General features: G+C 45.2%; 1 protein-coding gene across 3 annotated transcripts in view; it reads right to left on the reverse strand.

Annotated features, from left to right (window-relative positions):
• Positions 1-248: 248 nt before the first annotated feature.
• Positions 249-15,364, reverse strand: part of smpd3 (sphingomyelin phosphodiesterase 3) — a 62,948-nt gene continuing 47,832 nt past the window's right edge. For all 3 annotated transcript variants that reach the window (XM_072663306.1, XM_072663304.1, XM_072663305.1), the window contains 5 exons: positions 10,214-10,375; positions 9,327-9,416; positions 4,064-4,127; positions 3,637-3,799; positions 249-1,909 (listed from right to left, as the gene is read on the reverse strand). In XM_072663306.1, the coding sequence (XP_072519407.1) occupies positions 1,808-1,909; positions 3,637-3,799; positions 4,064-4,127; positions 9,327-9,416; positions 10,214-10,375 (581 nt within the window). In that variant the 3' untranslated portion in view covers positions 249-1,807. The remainder of the gene's footprint in view (positions 1,910-3,636; positions 3,800-4,063; positions 4,128-9,326; positions 9,417-10,213; positions 10,376-15,364) is intronic.

Consider the following 15,364-nt stretch of genomic DNA (forward strand, 5'->3'; position numbering starts at 1 on the left):
GGTGTGAATGAAGCCTATAGGTGTCACTGTTTCACCATCTTCATTTACACTACATATAAAACTCGTGTCTTATGAGACACATGTGGATTCAGTGGTGGGTTTGTACAGTTAAGAGCATGGCTATTCTGCTGGACGTCTGATTCCGGTCACCTCCATTGTAAAACCCCATAAAACGTCGACTCTGACTGACTTTGTGAACATCTCAAACATGTCAAACTGTATAACCCCCCCCCCCCCCCCCACACACACACACACACCCCCTTTAAGATGGATGTCAGTAGGATGTCCATTGTGGTGGACACCCAATTGGACTGTCAGCACTTCAGCTAATGCGGGAAACACTGCCTGTTTCAACAGAAAACACCAACGATCCTAAGAAACTAATGATGATGACAATAATCATAATCATAATAATAACAACAGTAATCCTAATTTAGAAAGAGGTCTATCGAGAGTAGAAAAGCAACTAGGTGATCAGATGAGGAGACTGAAATCACTGAAATCAAGTCCAGTCCGGGTCGCTCGTCCTCCGTAGTGTTGCCTGTAATAGATCAACAGGTGTGTAAACATTTGCACGGGTGCCGCCACGGTAAAAACGCGAGTGTCCCTCTGCAGCATGGAGCGCCCCGAGCGCTCTCAGGACGGGACTGCAGGTCGTGTGTGTCAGCGTGTGGATGTGTGTGAGAAAGAGAACTTCCGGGGGTCTCGAACTGAACATGCAGGCCGGCAGGTCTGCGGCTGTGCGTTCTGAGGGGGGCTCCAGAGAACTGGACCTACTGTACAGCTGCTTTCCTATGGTGCGGAGCAGCACACACACACACACACTAACACAGGGGCAGCACTACTGCATACAATCAAACGACTGACTACAATGACAGTGCTAGAAACAGGAGATCTCTCTGGTAAACGCTCTGGCTGCAGGTCTTTAGCTGGCCATGCCGGCCGCAGTGTCCGAGATACGTACAAACTCCCTACAAAGCCCAGAAGCTCGGCCCTGTAGAAAGGTCTAGAAAGAGCTTAGAAAAGAAAGACACTTCTCGCTGAGGTTTCTTGAGGAGGGTTGAGGAGTAAGGAGTGGGACAAGTCCTTTTGTCTACAAGTGGACTCACTTTAATATGGCCATGTTTATTATTAGTATTATTATTATTATCATTAATATCTGTATGATCTTATTAAAGTGGCAGGTCGTGCAATACTGTGAATCCAGGTTTTCTCTTCTCATGCATTCTTCTTCTTTTTCCCTGAAAGACTTCATCCCCGCCCCCCTCCCCGGGTCATGGCACCAGAAGGACAGCTCCGCCCCCCATACCCTCCCCCCAACCCCCCGGGGGGCGGGGCCACAGAGAAGCATCAGAGGTGACAGAAGCATGTAAACTCTCGTTCTAGGGATGTGGAGAGCCCCACAAAGGAGGAAGCGAGAGAGTGAGGTCATTGTTTTTGTCTCTGGCCTCTGGACGCAATGGACATGTGTGTGTGTGTGTGTGTGGAATCTCTGTGGGTGTTTGTGTGTGGGTGTGTGGGTGTGTGGGTGTGCCCCCGTGCTGAGACTGACAGTGTCATTAGAAACATGCTTCACAAACGTCACACACACACACACACACACACACACACTTCCCTTCTGCCCTCTCTCTCTCTGTCTCTCTCTCTCTCTCTCTTTCTCGCTCGCTCTCTTTGCACTTCCTTAGGTCAACTTCCCTCCACCCTGTCAAAGTTCCTAAGCCTTTCTTCCCCTCTCTCTCTCTCTCTCTCTCCCTCTCTCCCTCTCCCCTTCTGTCCGTGGCGTTGTGTAAAAGAGCAGCCAGGTCCATTAAGACTCCTCTTCTCCTGTAGAGACGGCCAGCCTCGCAGCCACAGAGAGGTGGTCGGTCAGGCCAGCCAGCTGGGTGATGAAGCTGAACTCCTCGATGTCCTGGAAGGAGGAGAGCAGCGTGTTATTAACCCTTTAAAACCACTGAAACCCGTTTACTGTAGAGCCGCCGCAAACGGAGGCTGAGCTTTTTTCCCGTAACTGTGATTAGGTGGGATTGGGCGACCCCAGCGGCGGCCCCAGCGGCGACCCCAGGCGTAGTGTAGTGCTTCATGGCCTTGTGTTTCTGTGTGTCTGTCAGACCTGTCCTCCAGTGGTAATGTTGTCTGCTGTATAACACAGCTGATCTGCGTGAAGCACTTTATTATTTGTTAGTGAAATTATTAATATTAAATTAATATTAGCAGTCTTCTACAGCCGGTTACAGCTTCACACACACACAATGCATTGGAGGACTGAAGAGGTTAGGTGAATAATGTTCAGTGTTATCTAGGTATGAGCCTGGGTGACTGATGGTGCATGGTTAAGGAAATAATCCACTAAATAATGTAATAATGGACTGAACAGAATTCTACAAATACTGTACAATGCTGCAGAATAAATCTAAACTCTAAAATAGTGCAAATAATGAATAAAATAACATAATATACAAAAAAACAATACTAAAATATTGTACAATTCTGCATAAAATACAAAGAATACTGGATAAAATTCTGAAAATACTCAGAAATTATACATAAAATCATAAGAAATGTAAAAACTGAATAAAATCCCTTAAATACTGTAATATACTTATTAGAATACTAAAACAAATTGCACAATGTGGCAAAAAACTCTCCGAAATACTGAACAACTTATATTAATTAATAATTTATAATAACTGAATAACGTATATTAACTAATAATACTCTAAAATAATGAATAAAATCATAATACATTTAAATACTGAACAAAACCCCAAATAATGCTATAATACACCAATTAAAATACTACAGTGTTGTATTATAGTGTTGCATAAACTACCAAAAAACACTGTACAGTGCTAAAGTACTGAAAATACTGAACTCTGATCAAAAAAACAAAAAATCTTCATCTTCATCAATAAAAAAATCAAACTACGCTACCTTAGAGTTTTCTAGTTACAGTAAAGCTTTAGTCTCTGGTCTTTCAAGGACACCATCTGTAAATGAGCTTCTATCATTTGTGTTCATTTAATTAGTTAATTTTCATAATCATGTAACATAATTTAATTTATAGGCTTGACCAGACTTCTCAGGCATGACCAGCCCACACTAGATCACAGTTCTTTCTATATTCATCAGTGGATTATAATGTGCCGGCTGTTCAAATCGACATAAATGTGATATTTCCTGTGAAATTTCCTTCATACATGCATGAATACAGTGGCTCTGGGTCAGGGCTGTCCAATCCTGGTCCTGGAGATCTACCACCCTGCAGAGTTTAGCTCCAGGCCTTTAGGAGCCACTGAATATTACAGTCAGCTGTGCTGGATCTGAACTCCTCAGGGTGGTAGATCTCCAGGACCAGGGTTGAGCAGCCCAGCTCTGGATGTTCGGTTAATGAACGATCAGGTGGTTCTTCCTCTTTCTGCCACAAGGGGGCAGCCTAGCCCACATTTCCTTCAGAAAGACAGCAGAAAGCTAAAGTGAGCTCAACTAAGCAATCATTTATTCATATAAATCCATACAGAGGAACATTAACACCCGTCCGATCTGACCTCTGGCCGAAAGGCAAGGAAAAGACCAGAACCTCCAGCTGAGAGTTTTCATCGGTTGAGAAAATTGAGGAAGCTGTAAATCACAACTGACCACTTTCCAGTCTGGCTGCAGGCCTTCCTCTTTGTAGAGGATGTAGTCGATCCTGCGGCCGTTCCCTTTCAGCGGGATCTTGCGCCCTTTCTGGTTGGGACACTGGTTCTTGCTCGCTGGGAACACCAAGTACTCTTTTCTCCCTTCCTCATTCTCCATTACCCTGAGAAAGACAAACACACAGACAGAGGTAAGCAGAGATAAGCACTGACCAGGGAGCACTGACTGGTGTGGGATGTCCATGAGTGTCCAGCTTTGGGCATCATACAAATATATGAGTATACTTTTCACATTAATGACACCAAATCTCAGTTCATCAGGAAGGCCTTTGTCTTTTTGATCATATTCAAACTGGAGGTTTGAGCATTGTGTGTGAGTGTGTGAGGGATGAGTGTGAGGATGAGTGTGAGGGATTAGTGCAGCTTACTTCTGAAGACTCTCTGGAGAGCTGACTTCTTCATCATACAGACCACTTGTGTCCAAATAGGTACCTGTTAGACATCAAACACACAAACACAGACATGTTTGTTTTACTGTATTAGTGAGAACCACCACTGAATTTTGTCTTATTGTGGACAAGAGATGCTACACCTAGACCTCAGCTTAAACCTAACTCCACCTAACTCCACCTAACTCCACCTAATTCTCTAAACTCTAAAATACACTAAACCTGGCCCTAACCTAAACTCTGCTAGCCCTTATCTCTTAACCTCAGTATCTGAAGTCATTTTTCATGTTGGTTTATGCTCCTAACAGAGATAGTAGTACCACTGACTTTACATTTATTTGGGTTTATTCTAATGTTATATAGAGTTAATTACAGGTAGACACTCTCACTGACCACTGACTTTATGTTTATTTGGGTTTATTCTAATGTTATATAGAGTCAATTACAGGTAGACACTCTCACTGACCACTGACTTTATGTTTATTTGGGTTTATTCTAATGTTATATAGAGTCAATTACAGGTAGACACTCTCACTGACCACTGACTTTATGTTTATTTGGGTTTATTCTAATGTTATATAGAGTTAATTACAGGTAGACATCCTCATTGACCACTGACTTTATGTTTATTAGGGTTTATTCTAATGTTAAACAGAGTTAATTACAGGTAGATACTCTCACTGACCACTGACTTTATGTTTATTAGGGTTTATTCTAATGTTAAACAGAGTTAATTACAGGTAGATACTCTCACTGACCACTGACTTTATGTTTATTTGGGTTTATTCTAATGTTATATAGAGTTAATTACAGGTAGACGCTCTCACTGACCACTGACTTTATGCTTATTTAGGGTTTATTCTAATGTTATATAGAGTTAATTACAGGTAGATACTCTCACTGACCACTGACTTTATGTTTATTTGGGTTTATTCTAATGTTATATAGAGTTAATTATAGGTAGACACTCTCACTGACCACTGACTTTATGTTTATTAGGGTTTATTCTAATGTTATATAGAGTAAATTACAGGTAGACACTCTCACTGACCACTGACTTTAGATTTATTTGGGTTTATTCTAATGGTATGTAGAGTTATTACAGGTATACATCTGATACTAGTGGAATAAACCTTTGCAAATGTCTACATAGGCCTAAATCATGCTTATAGACACTATACATCCAAATGTTTTTGGACACCCCAAGAAACAATGGATTCAGCTACTTTGAGTTGCACCCATTACTGACACAGATGTGCAAATGCACACATATAGCTTGTTTTGTTGGGGTGGTGATCATCATCAACCGACATCCTGACCTTACTACCGCACTCTTGTCACTGAATGCAATCAAATCCTCACAGCAATACTCCTCCAAGATCTAGTAGAAAGTCTTCTTCTCTGGACAGTAGAGACAGTTACTCCAACAGAAGCAGGATCAGCTCTTTTTAATACCCTTGATTTCAGTAGAAACAATGAATAATGAGCAGGTGTCCCAATACTTTTGTCCATCTATTGTAGAACACAGCCCTTCAGTACAGTGTAACAGGTTAAAACAATGTTCCTGACATTGTTTGCCTTAGATGTCTGCACAGTGCTGGCCAAGACTTGTCTTTACCTCAAATGGACATCCTATCGGCCATGCAGCGATTAGAGAACCTGACTCACTGAAGGCCTCCTGCCTTTCGGATTCTATATTTATCTGTTTTTGTGCATCCCCGCGCTCGCATGCATTCCCCGCATTCATCTCCACACCAATCACACACTCGAACGCCTCACAGAGACACTCCAGTCATTACAAGAACACCGATCTGACATCCTTCTGCAATCAAAACCCCTGGAGAGCGCCTGGCGTTCCAGCGGCTGCGCCCACGAGCCTGCTGCAGAAGACGGTGAGTCATAGCAGCGCTTCCTCCATCTCTCAGTAAGGTACCTACCCTCAGGGATTTTTTTACTGTACTCTTACAGGTCATTATTTCACTTCCTCACTCTTCTCTCTCCCTCTCTTGCTTGACCAGCTAGGGGTTTTTTTTCTCGGTAGCTTTTGTTGATCGGTTCCTCTTCTGCAGTCCAGATAAGCAGATCTTCTAAGAGTGTTTGTAAATATGTAAAAAAATAATAATATTAATATTAATATGGAGGGGAATTTGGGGGAAATCTCAGACTATCCCCCTAAAAATGATCTAGAAATGAATCATTGGAGAAAAAAAATTATCCCATCCAATCCAGTAGCAGTTTTACACTCGTAAAAATTATTTAAGCATGTGTCCAAATGTTTGTGGACACCCCTTCTAATCAATGCATTCTAATCAATGGATTCTGCTTTTGTTGGATTCTGCTTTTGAGTAACTGTCTCTACTGTCCAGGGAAGTCTACTGTCCACTGTTCTGAAGGAGCATTGCTGTGAGGATTTGATTGCATTCAGCAACAAGAGTGTTGTTAGTGAGGTTATAATCATCACCCCAACTCATCCATCCCAAAAGTACTGGATGGAGCTCCACCACCATCATTCCAGAGAACACAGTTCCTCCACTGCTCCACAGCTCCTCAATGCTGGGGGGCTTTATAAATACCCCTGTAGCCCACGCCTGGGATTATTAGGCAGCATGGGGCCAACAGGTTCATCGTGTTGATCTGCTCCAGAGAGTCCTATTCTATTGGCAGTACTTGTCAGTGTCAGCAATAGGTGCAACTTATAGAAGGAGTGTCCACAAACATTAGGACATATAGGGCAAGAAATCCAGTTATTTCATGGAGAAGACACAAACTGAGAATCATACCAGCAAATCAAAAATGCTCTTCAAAACCTTGAATCTGATTCATGAGTGATTTATGAGTCAGTTTGCTCAAATGGTTCAAATGACTCAAAAACCCAAGGGCAAGAAGCACACTGTCAAAAAGACGTTCTTCAGATGTTCTTAGAAGAACCCATTCTTAAAGATGAAAGCCTTTGGATGGGGCTACGCTGTTAAAAGGACAAGATCCTTGAGGAACCCGTGAAGGTTCCTCAGTTTAAGACTGTGGAGGAACCTCTTAAGGTGCTTTGAGGAGCCTTCATGAAAAGGTCTTTAGAAGAAGAAGGTTTTCTGAAGGTTCCTTAAAGCACCTTAAGAAGTTCCTCCACAGTTTCAACATGAAGAACCTCCAAAGGTTCCTACTGTAAAAAAAAAATAGTACCAGCAGAGTCAGTGATGGGACAGCTAATTATATCTCCACCAGACAAATCTATCAGCTAATTAGTGACTCTTTCAGGAGCTGATTTAGGGCCCAGCAGCTCCACCACAGCATTTTAAGACTCGCAGCTCCAAAAGTTCCGTCAATATTTGTCCAGTTTAGTGGAAAAACATGAGCTAAAACTAAAAACCCAGCAAATATTTTTTTATTATTATTCATTCCAGAAGGTCTGGCAGTCTTTTCAGTTCTCCTGCTCCAGCCCTGCTCCTCTGAGCGCTTGGACACGGAGGAGGGCAGCGTTTTTGAGGACTGGACAGCAGCCACTGAACCTGAGCTCACTGCCACGCTGCCATTAGTAGGCTTCTCTCTATTCAGTGTAGCCGCAAAGCATGCCGGGAAGGCGAGCGCTTCCATTTTCTGCCAGCTCATCTCACACACCATCTGTGGCGAGCGGTGCCACAGCGCGCCACGGCTAATTTTGCTCTGAGAGCGAGGCCCTGTGTGCATGCACACACACACACACACACACACACTCTCTCTCACATACACACACATATACATACACACTCACACACACACATGAAAAAGCTTTGAAGGACCCTACAGGAGCCTCTGGGGAGGAAAGGGGTCCTGGAGACGTCATGCCCCCGTTTCCACACAAAGTTTTAATTGGAATAGATTCTCAGAAGGACTCATTCAAACTCATTCAAAGGGAATGAAGAGGCTCTTCTGAGAAATGAAGCTTGGAGTGGTCCACACAACCTGCTGGAGCTACGGAACTGTGTGGAGAAGATATACACTCACACACCACACACACACACTCACACACCACACACACAGACACACACTAAACTAAACTGAGAATCATACCAGCAAATCAAAAATGCTCTTCAAAACTTTGAATCAGATTCATGAGTGATTCAGTTTGTTCAAATGGTTCAAATGACTCAAGCTGTAAACAGTCAGAAACCCAGGTAAGTTCAGTCAGGCAAGAAGCCCCCTGTCAAAACATGACGTTCTTCAGATGTTCTTAAAAGAACTCATTCTTAAGGATGAAAGCCTTTGGATTGAGCTAAGCTGTTAGATAGACAAGATCCTTGTCTTGGAACCTCCTAGACTGTGGAGGAACCTCCTCAAGACCTCAAGACTGTGGAGGAACCTCTTAAGGTGCTTTGAGGAGCCTTCATGAAAAGGTCTTTAGAAGAAGGTTTTCGGAAGGTTCCCTAAAGCACCGTAAGAAGTTCCTCCACAGTTTCAATGGGAAGAACCTCCAAAGGTTCCTACTGTAAAAAAAATAGTACCAGCAGAGTCAGTGATGGGCCCGTGAGGAGGGGGGGGAGGTTAAACATGGGCCCCATCTGGGTGGTACACTGCATATTTGGCCTAAATGGGACCCATGTGAGATTAAGGGGTCTATAAGGATGGGAAGCCCAACTGGGTCCCAGTAAAAACGCATGCACAAAGCCACTCAGAGCCCACCTGGAACCCAGCTAGCCCACCTTCCAGCCAGGTTCCAGCACACCTGTGGTCCGTTTTATATGGAATGGAATTGAATAGAATACTATAGCAGGCTATTGTCTCCGACTGCCCATTGCTTTGACGTCACTGGCATCAGGTTGCACACACCCACACACACACATACACCCACACACACACACACACACACACACACACACACACACACACACATACAAGCTTCAAACAAATAAACCAGTTAATAATTAACTAGATTTGGTTTAAAAAGTCATTAAAGACACTGATCCAAATTTGGTTGGCTGTTCCAATCTTCCAAAATCATACAGGTTCCTATAAGTACAGTGACCGCAGTATTGTCCGACCCTAAGTGCATCAGAAGAGAGGAGACCGTGAAGTGTGTCCAGTGAGACTGCTTTAGGTGCAGTGCTCCATCCTGCCCCCCCCCCCCCCCCCCCACCACAACTCTCTGAACCTGATTCAGGACCTGAAAGCTACTGTGATGATTCTGCTCATGAAAACAGGTCACAGTCTGAGGCGTGTAATACACCACGGCGGGGCGGTAATGGCTGTAATCAGGAGAGTGCAGACTCACCCAGAGCCCAGGGCTTGTCCTCTCCGGGCCCCAGACGACACGGATCTCTGTACTGCGTAAAAATAGCGTGCTGCTGCTCCAACTTATCCTCTAACAGAGAGAGAGAGAGAGAGAGAGAGAAATGCATTTCACACATCTGGACAAAAGTATTGGGACACACCTCTTCATCATTGAACTCAGGCCCCTAGTCCTGCAGTCTGTCTTTCTTCCACTCATCAGTGAAAGAACGGGAGGTTCTGAAGAGCTCACTGAACTCCAGCGTGGTTCTGTATGTAATAGGAGACACCGCTGCACCAACAACTACAAGTCAGCTGGTGAAATCTCCTCCCTCCTAGATCTTCCTCCATCAGCTGTGAGTGGTGTTATTATTGAACAGTGGAAGAGTTTAGGAGGAACAGCTCACAGAGAGCAGCTCAGTGTCCACCGAGTGTCTGTCAGACCACGTAAAGTTACAGAGCGGGGTCAGGGCCGAGTGCTGAGCTCAGAGCAGAGTGCAGAAAAGCCTCCAACTGACTCAGTAACTGCAGCAGAGCTCCAGACCTGCTGCTGCTGGTAGAGCTTAGAGCAAAGGGGTACCAGCTCTGTATTAATACAGCCTATGGGTTTAGAATGGTACATCAGAAAAGCTCCAGTGTGTAGGTGTCCCAATACTTTTGTCACTGTAATGTGCATATATATATATATATACATTGGGTGTCCCTTAGTATGCCTTTAAGACTGACATATGTAACTTATCTGTGCTCTGATTGGCTGCCATCTTTTGTGTCTGATTTAGAAGAAACAATGAATGAGCAGGTGTCCCAATACTTTTGTCCATACAGGATTTAACGCTCAAACTGACCATATAAACCATAAGACGCTCCAAATGTGTAAATACAGGCACTCACCAGAGGAGCAGTTATCAAAGTTAAAGTCTCCAAGGATGACGTCAAAGGCCACCTGATCCTCCAGAGCTTTCTCTTCACCTGTGGGGACAGATGTAGCCCTCCTGAACTCAGCACCCCACTCCAACAGCAGGTCCAACTGCTCACAGCGCACGGACGCATCACCTGAGAGAGAGAGAGCAAGAGAGAGAGAGCGAGAGAGAGAGAGAGAGACAGAGATTTTACACACAAGCTACGAGGCTAATGTAGCTAACAAGCAATGGAAACTTATATCCCACCAATTAGCATGATGCTAACTGCATGCCTAGATCATCACACTCTCCTCAGAGCGTGTTGAGGTGTTCAGTAACTGACAGGACTGGAGGAGGAAAGGAGGACAGAGAACGAGGGGGGAGAAGATAGAAGACAGAGGGGAGGAGAAAAGAGGTGGAGGTGGATAGAAGGTGAAGAAGAAGAGAGGAGAAGCATCTGGAGCATGTAGGAGAGAAGGAGAGGAGATAAAGAGAGGAGAGGGGGAAGGTGGGAGAGAGGATGATAAGAAGTAGAAGAAGTGGCAGTTATCAGAAATCAGTCGTTCAGATTTCAGAGAGATGAGGAGAGATAAAGAGGAGAAAAAAGCAGAGAGAGAGAAGAGGAGGAGATGAGAGGTGAACAGCATGTAGGAGAGGAGGAGAGGAGAGAAGTGAGGAGATAAGAGGAGAGGAAAAGAGGAGAGGGTAGAAGATGAGAGATAAATGGAGGAGAAAGAAGAAGAGAGGTAAAGAGATAAACGAAGGAAAGTAAAGGAAGAGAGAAGACAAAGAGAGGAGGTGAGCAGATGGGAGAGGAGAGGAGAAAGAGGAGAAGAAAGGAGAGAGAGAGAGAAAGAGGGGAGTAAGGAGTGCCGGTCAGTAGAGTTCCAGATATCAGAGACTAGGAGAGGAGGGGAGATAAGAAGAGAGGAAAAGAGGAGAGGATAGAAGAGGAGAGATAATCGGAGGAGAGAGAAGAAGAGAGGAGAGGTGAACAGGACATGTAGGAGAGGAGAAAAAGGAAAAGACGAGAGAGAGAGAGAGAGAGAGAGAGAGAGAGAAGAGAAAGTGAAAAGAGAGAAGAGGGGGAGGAAAGAAGAGGAGGAAAGATAAACAAAGCAAAGTAAAGGAGAGAAGACAGAGAGAGGAGGTGAGCAAATGGGAGAGGAGAGGAGAAAGAGGAGAAGAAAGAAAAGAGGGGAGGGGGGTGGTAAAGAGTGCTGGTCAGTAGAATTCCAGATATCAGAAACAAGGAGAGGAGGGGAGATAAGAAGGAAAAGAGATAAACAAAGGAAATAGAGAGGAGCAGAGGAGAGAAGACAGAAAGGAGGCGAGCAGAGGGGAGAGGAGAGGAGAAAGAGGAGAGAGGTGAATAGAGCATGTAGAAGAGGAGGGGAGGAGAGGAGGAGAAAAAGAGGAGAGGAGAGGAGGAGAAAGGAAATGAGGAGAGGAGGGGAGATAAGAAGAGAGGAAAAGAGGAGAGGATAGAAGAGGAGAGATAATCGGAGGAGAGAGAAGAAGAGAGGAGAGGTGAACAGAGCATGTAGGAGAGGAGAAAAAGGAGAAAAACGAGAAGACGAGAGAGGAGAGAGAGAAAGAGGGAGGTAAGGAGTGTCAGTCTGTAGAACTCCAGATATCAGAGGGACGAGGGGAGGAGGGAAGATCAGAAGAGAGGAAAAGAGGAGAGGATAGAAGAGGAGAGAGGTGAATAGAGCATGTAGAAGAGGAGGGGAGGAGAGAAAAAGAGAGGACAGAGGAAGAGAGGAGAAGAAAGGAGGAGACGGTTAAAGAAGATGAAGATTATGAAGAAGAGTCCAACTGGTCCCCATTTCTTCATTAATTACAGTCCTGTTAATAAAGCCATTTGAACCAAAGGGTTAATAACAGAGTGTGAGAGAGAGCGCGAGAGAGGAGAGGAAAAGCACAGCATTCCCACAGCACATTTCACACTACCACACATTTCAGACAGAGCCTGTGTGTGTATGTCCCCCCCCCCGGGATGAGCATGAGCAGTGCGGTGCGGTATGAGCTGGGCGCTGAGCTGCTCCCCCAAAACTGCAGCTTTCATTAGAAACAGTGAGCGGGTCTGAAGCTGGTCTTCAGGTCAGGATTGGTTAAGGTGGGGCAGCACAGCAGCACTTACACACACCCTACATTGACAGGAATACTCACCGGCATGTGTGTGTGAGAGAGAGAGAGAGAGAGAGAGAGAGCGGGAGGGAGATGCTGGATGTGTGTAGGCTGCTATGGATGCTGAAGCTGCGAGGCTAAATCAGGCGGCCTTCGTTTCACTGAAGACTCAGAAAGAGAGCTCGCGTTAAATCAAAGCTCAGCTCATGAGTCAACCAGCCAGTGTGTGAACCAGCCGCGCTCGTATACCACTGAGAACGGAGAGCATCCACCTCCGCAGTGTCATCAGATATGAGACCTTCATGTATTTACACACACACGAACCCGAGAAGATGCTTCAGTACTGTGTCCTCCAACACTAGAAACCCATTCTGTTCAGCGCCATTCAAAGCACAATCATCTCTCTCTCTCTCTCTCTCTCTCTCTCTCTCTCTCTCTAATCTTCTCTCTCTAGCTATCTCTCTATCATGCTGAAACAGGAAAGGGCCTGACCGGAATCGCTGGAGTGGGTAATCAGGAGCCCAGTGGGCCAGAGGCGTTTTGGGCTGGTCAGCATATGGCAAAACATTTAATCTTAGCAAGAGAAACCATCCTGGCTCTGGTCAGTTCAAGCAGGTTGAGTTGATTAAGATGGTCAATCTGGCTGACTGACCAGCTCAGCACTTGTGTTTGAGTTAGATGGTCTACCAGCATGACCAATCTGACCAAGTTAGTCAGAGATCAGCATGACTATGATGGGCTGACCAGTGTGACTATCATGACTGACCATGCTGGTTGACCTTCTCTTCTCCACTAGTATGACCAGTATACTTTAATACTTTAATTAAGAAACAGCTTGGCCAGTTCAAGCTGGTTAAGATGGTTAAGCTGGTTATGCTGGTTGACCAGTTCAGATATTGAGATTTAGATGTCTGCATAGGGTATGTGTCCAAGCCTGATGCTCTAGCTGGTCTGCTAGTATGACCAACCTGACCAAGTTAGTCAATCAGCATGACTATCATGACTGACCATGTCACCAGTATGACCACGTGAAGTAGTATGACCATCTTCCTCATCACAATCAAGCTGGTTGACCATCATGTCATTAACCAGCATGACCGTCATAACCAAGCTGGTTGACCTTCTCCTCTCCACTAGTATGACCAGTAATCAGTTAACTAAGAAACAGCTTGCCCAGTTCAAGCTGGTTATGCTGGTTGACCAGTTCAGATATTGAGATTTAGATATCTGCATAGGGTATGTGTCCAAGCTTGGTGCTCTAGCTAGTCTGCTAGCATGACCAATCTGACCAAGTTAGTCACAGATCAGCATGACTATGATGGGCGACCAGTGTGACTATCATGACTGACCATACTGGTTGACCAGCATCACCAGTATGACCGTGTGAAGTTTGCTAGTCATAGCCAAGCTGGTTGACCATCATGTTGCTAACCAGCATGACCGTCATTACCATGCTGGTTGACCTTCTCTTCTCCACTAGTGACCAGTAATATGTTAACTAAGAAACAGCTTGGTCAGTTCAAGCAGGTCAAGCTGGTTATGCTGGTTGACCAATTTAGATATTGAGATTTAGATTTTTTGCATAGGGTATGTGTCCAAGCTTGATGCTATCATGAGACTATCATGACTGACCACGCTGATTAACCAGCATCACCAGTATGACCACGTGAAGTAGTATGACCAGCTTGCTCAATATATTGTTAACCGGCCGTCATAACCATGCTGGTTGGCCTTCTCCTCTCCACTAATATGACCAGTAATACAGCTTGACCGGTTCAAGCAGGTTAAGCTGGTTGATAAGTTTACCAATTGGTCAGCATAGGGTATGTGTCCAAGTTTGATGCTTTTGCTGGTCTGCTAGCAAGACCAACCTGACCAAGTTAGCCAATCAGCATGATGGTAGACCAACCTTTCCCTGCTGATTGACCAGCATGACTATCATGAACGTGCTGGTTGACCAGCACCACCAGCATGACTATATTGGTCGACCAACATAACCAAGCTGGTCTGCCAGCAGAGAACACAGTTCCTCCACTGCTCCACAGCTCAATGCTGGGGGGCTTTATACCCCTCTAGAGCCCACGCTGTTTATAGGTCTGGAGGCCTGCAGGACTGTCCACTCGCTTTTATGCCCCTGGTGGTGTGGCTGAAATAGCCTAGCCCACTAATTAGTAGAAGAAAAAGGAGTGTCCACATACTTTCGGCCATGTGGTGTTTATGTATCTCTTTTACTCTCTCTCACTCCCGCTCTCTCTCTCCCTCCCTCACTCACTCACTCCAATATTTCCAAAATGTGTCAGAAATAGCAGTGTGTGCTGTAATTAGCATGGCCAGCGGCTGGGTGTGTGTGTGTGTGTTGGGGGTGGGGGGTGGGAGGTGGATCCTAGAATAGCAGCAGATTTGTCTTCCCTAAACCCGCCACGACGCTCCGGCTTTAAATAGCACCACTGACGCTCAGCTCGGCCACGGCCGGTCGCCATGGGAACGGACCTGCGTGTGTGTGTAAGAGAAAGTGTGTGTGTGTGTGGGGGGGGGTGGATTGGAGGGGCTCTGATCGTAATCCGTGCAGAAAGAGAGAGCAAGGTGTGCAGGTCAGTGTGTGCATTGATGTCACAGACGTTTGTCTGTCTGTGTGAGTTTGAGTGTGTGTGTGTGTGTGTGTGTGTGTGTGTGTGTGTGTGTGTTTTGTAAGCACAGAATGTGTGTGTGTGTGCAGGTGTCTAGCACATACACACACACAGATGAAGAGGTATATAAAGAGCTAGAGAAGCTAATGCAAGAATGTCATCGTTTTTCCAAACACACACACACCCACACCCACACACACCCACACACCCCCTCCAAGCTGTGTGTTTCACAAGGATTTGCCTACTGATTGCTCCCTCTCTGTCTCTCTCTCACTCTTCCTGTCACTATAAGTCTCTCTCCCTCTCTCTCTCTCCCTCTCTCTCCCTGTCTCTCTCCTTCTCTCTCTCTCTCCCTCTTTCAGAGAGAAGGCTGTCAGTTCCTCTTA

The sequence above is a fragment of the Salminus brasiliensis genome, chromosome 19, assembly GCF_030463535.1.
Source record: "Salminus brasiliensis chromosome 19, fSalBra1.hap2, whole genome shotgun sequence".
In the NCBI taxonomy this organism is placed as follows: domain Eukaryota; kingdom Metazoa; phylum Chordata; class Actinopteri; order Characiformes; family Bryconidae; genus Salminus; species Salminus brasiliensis.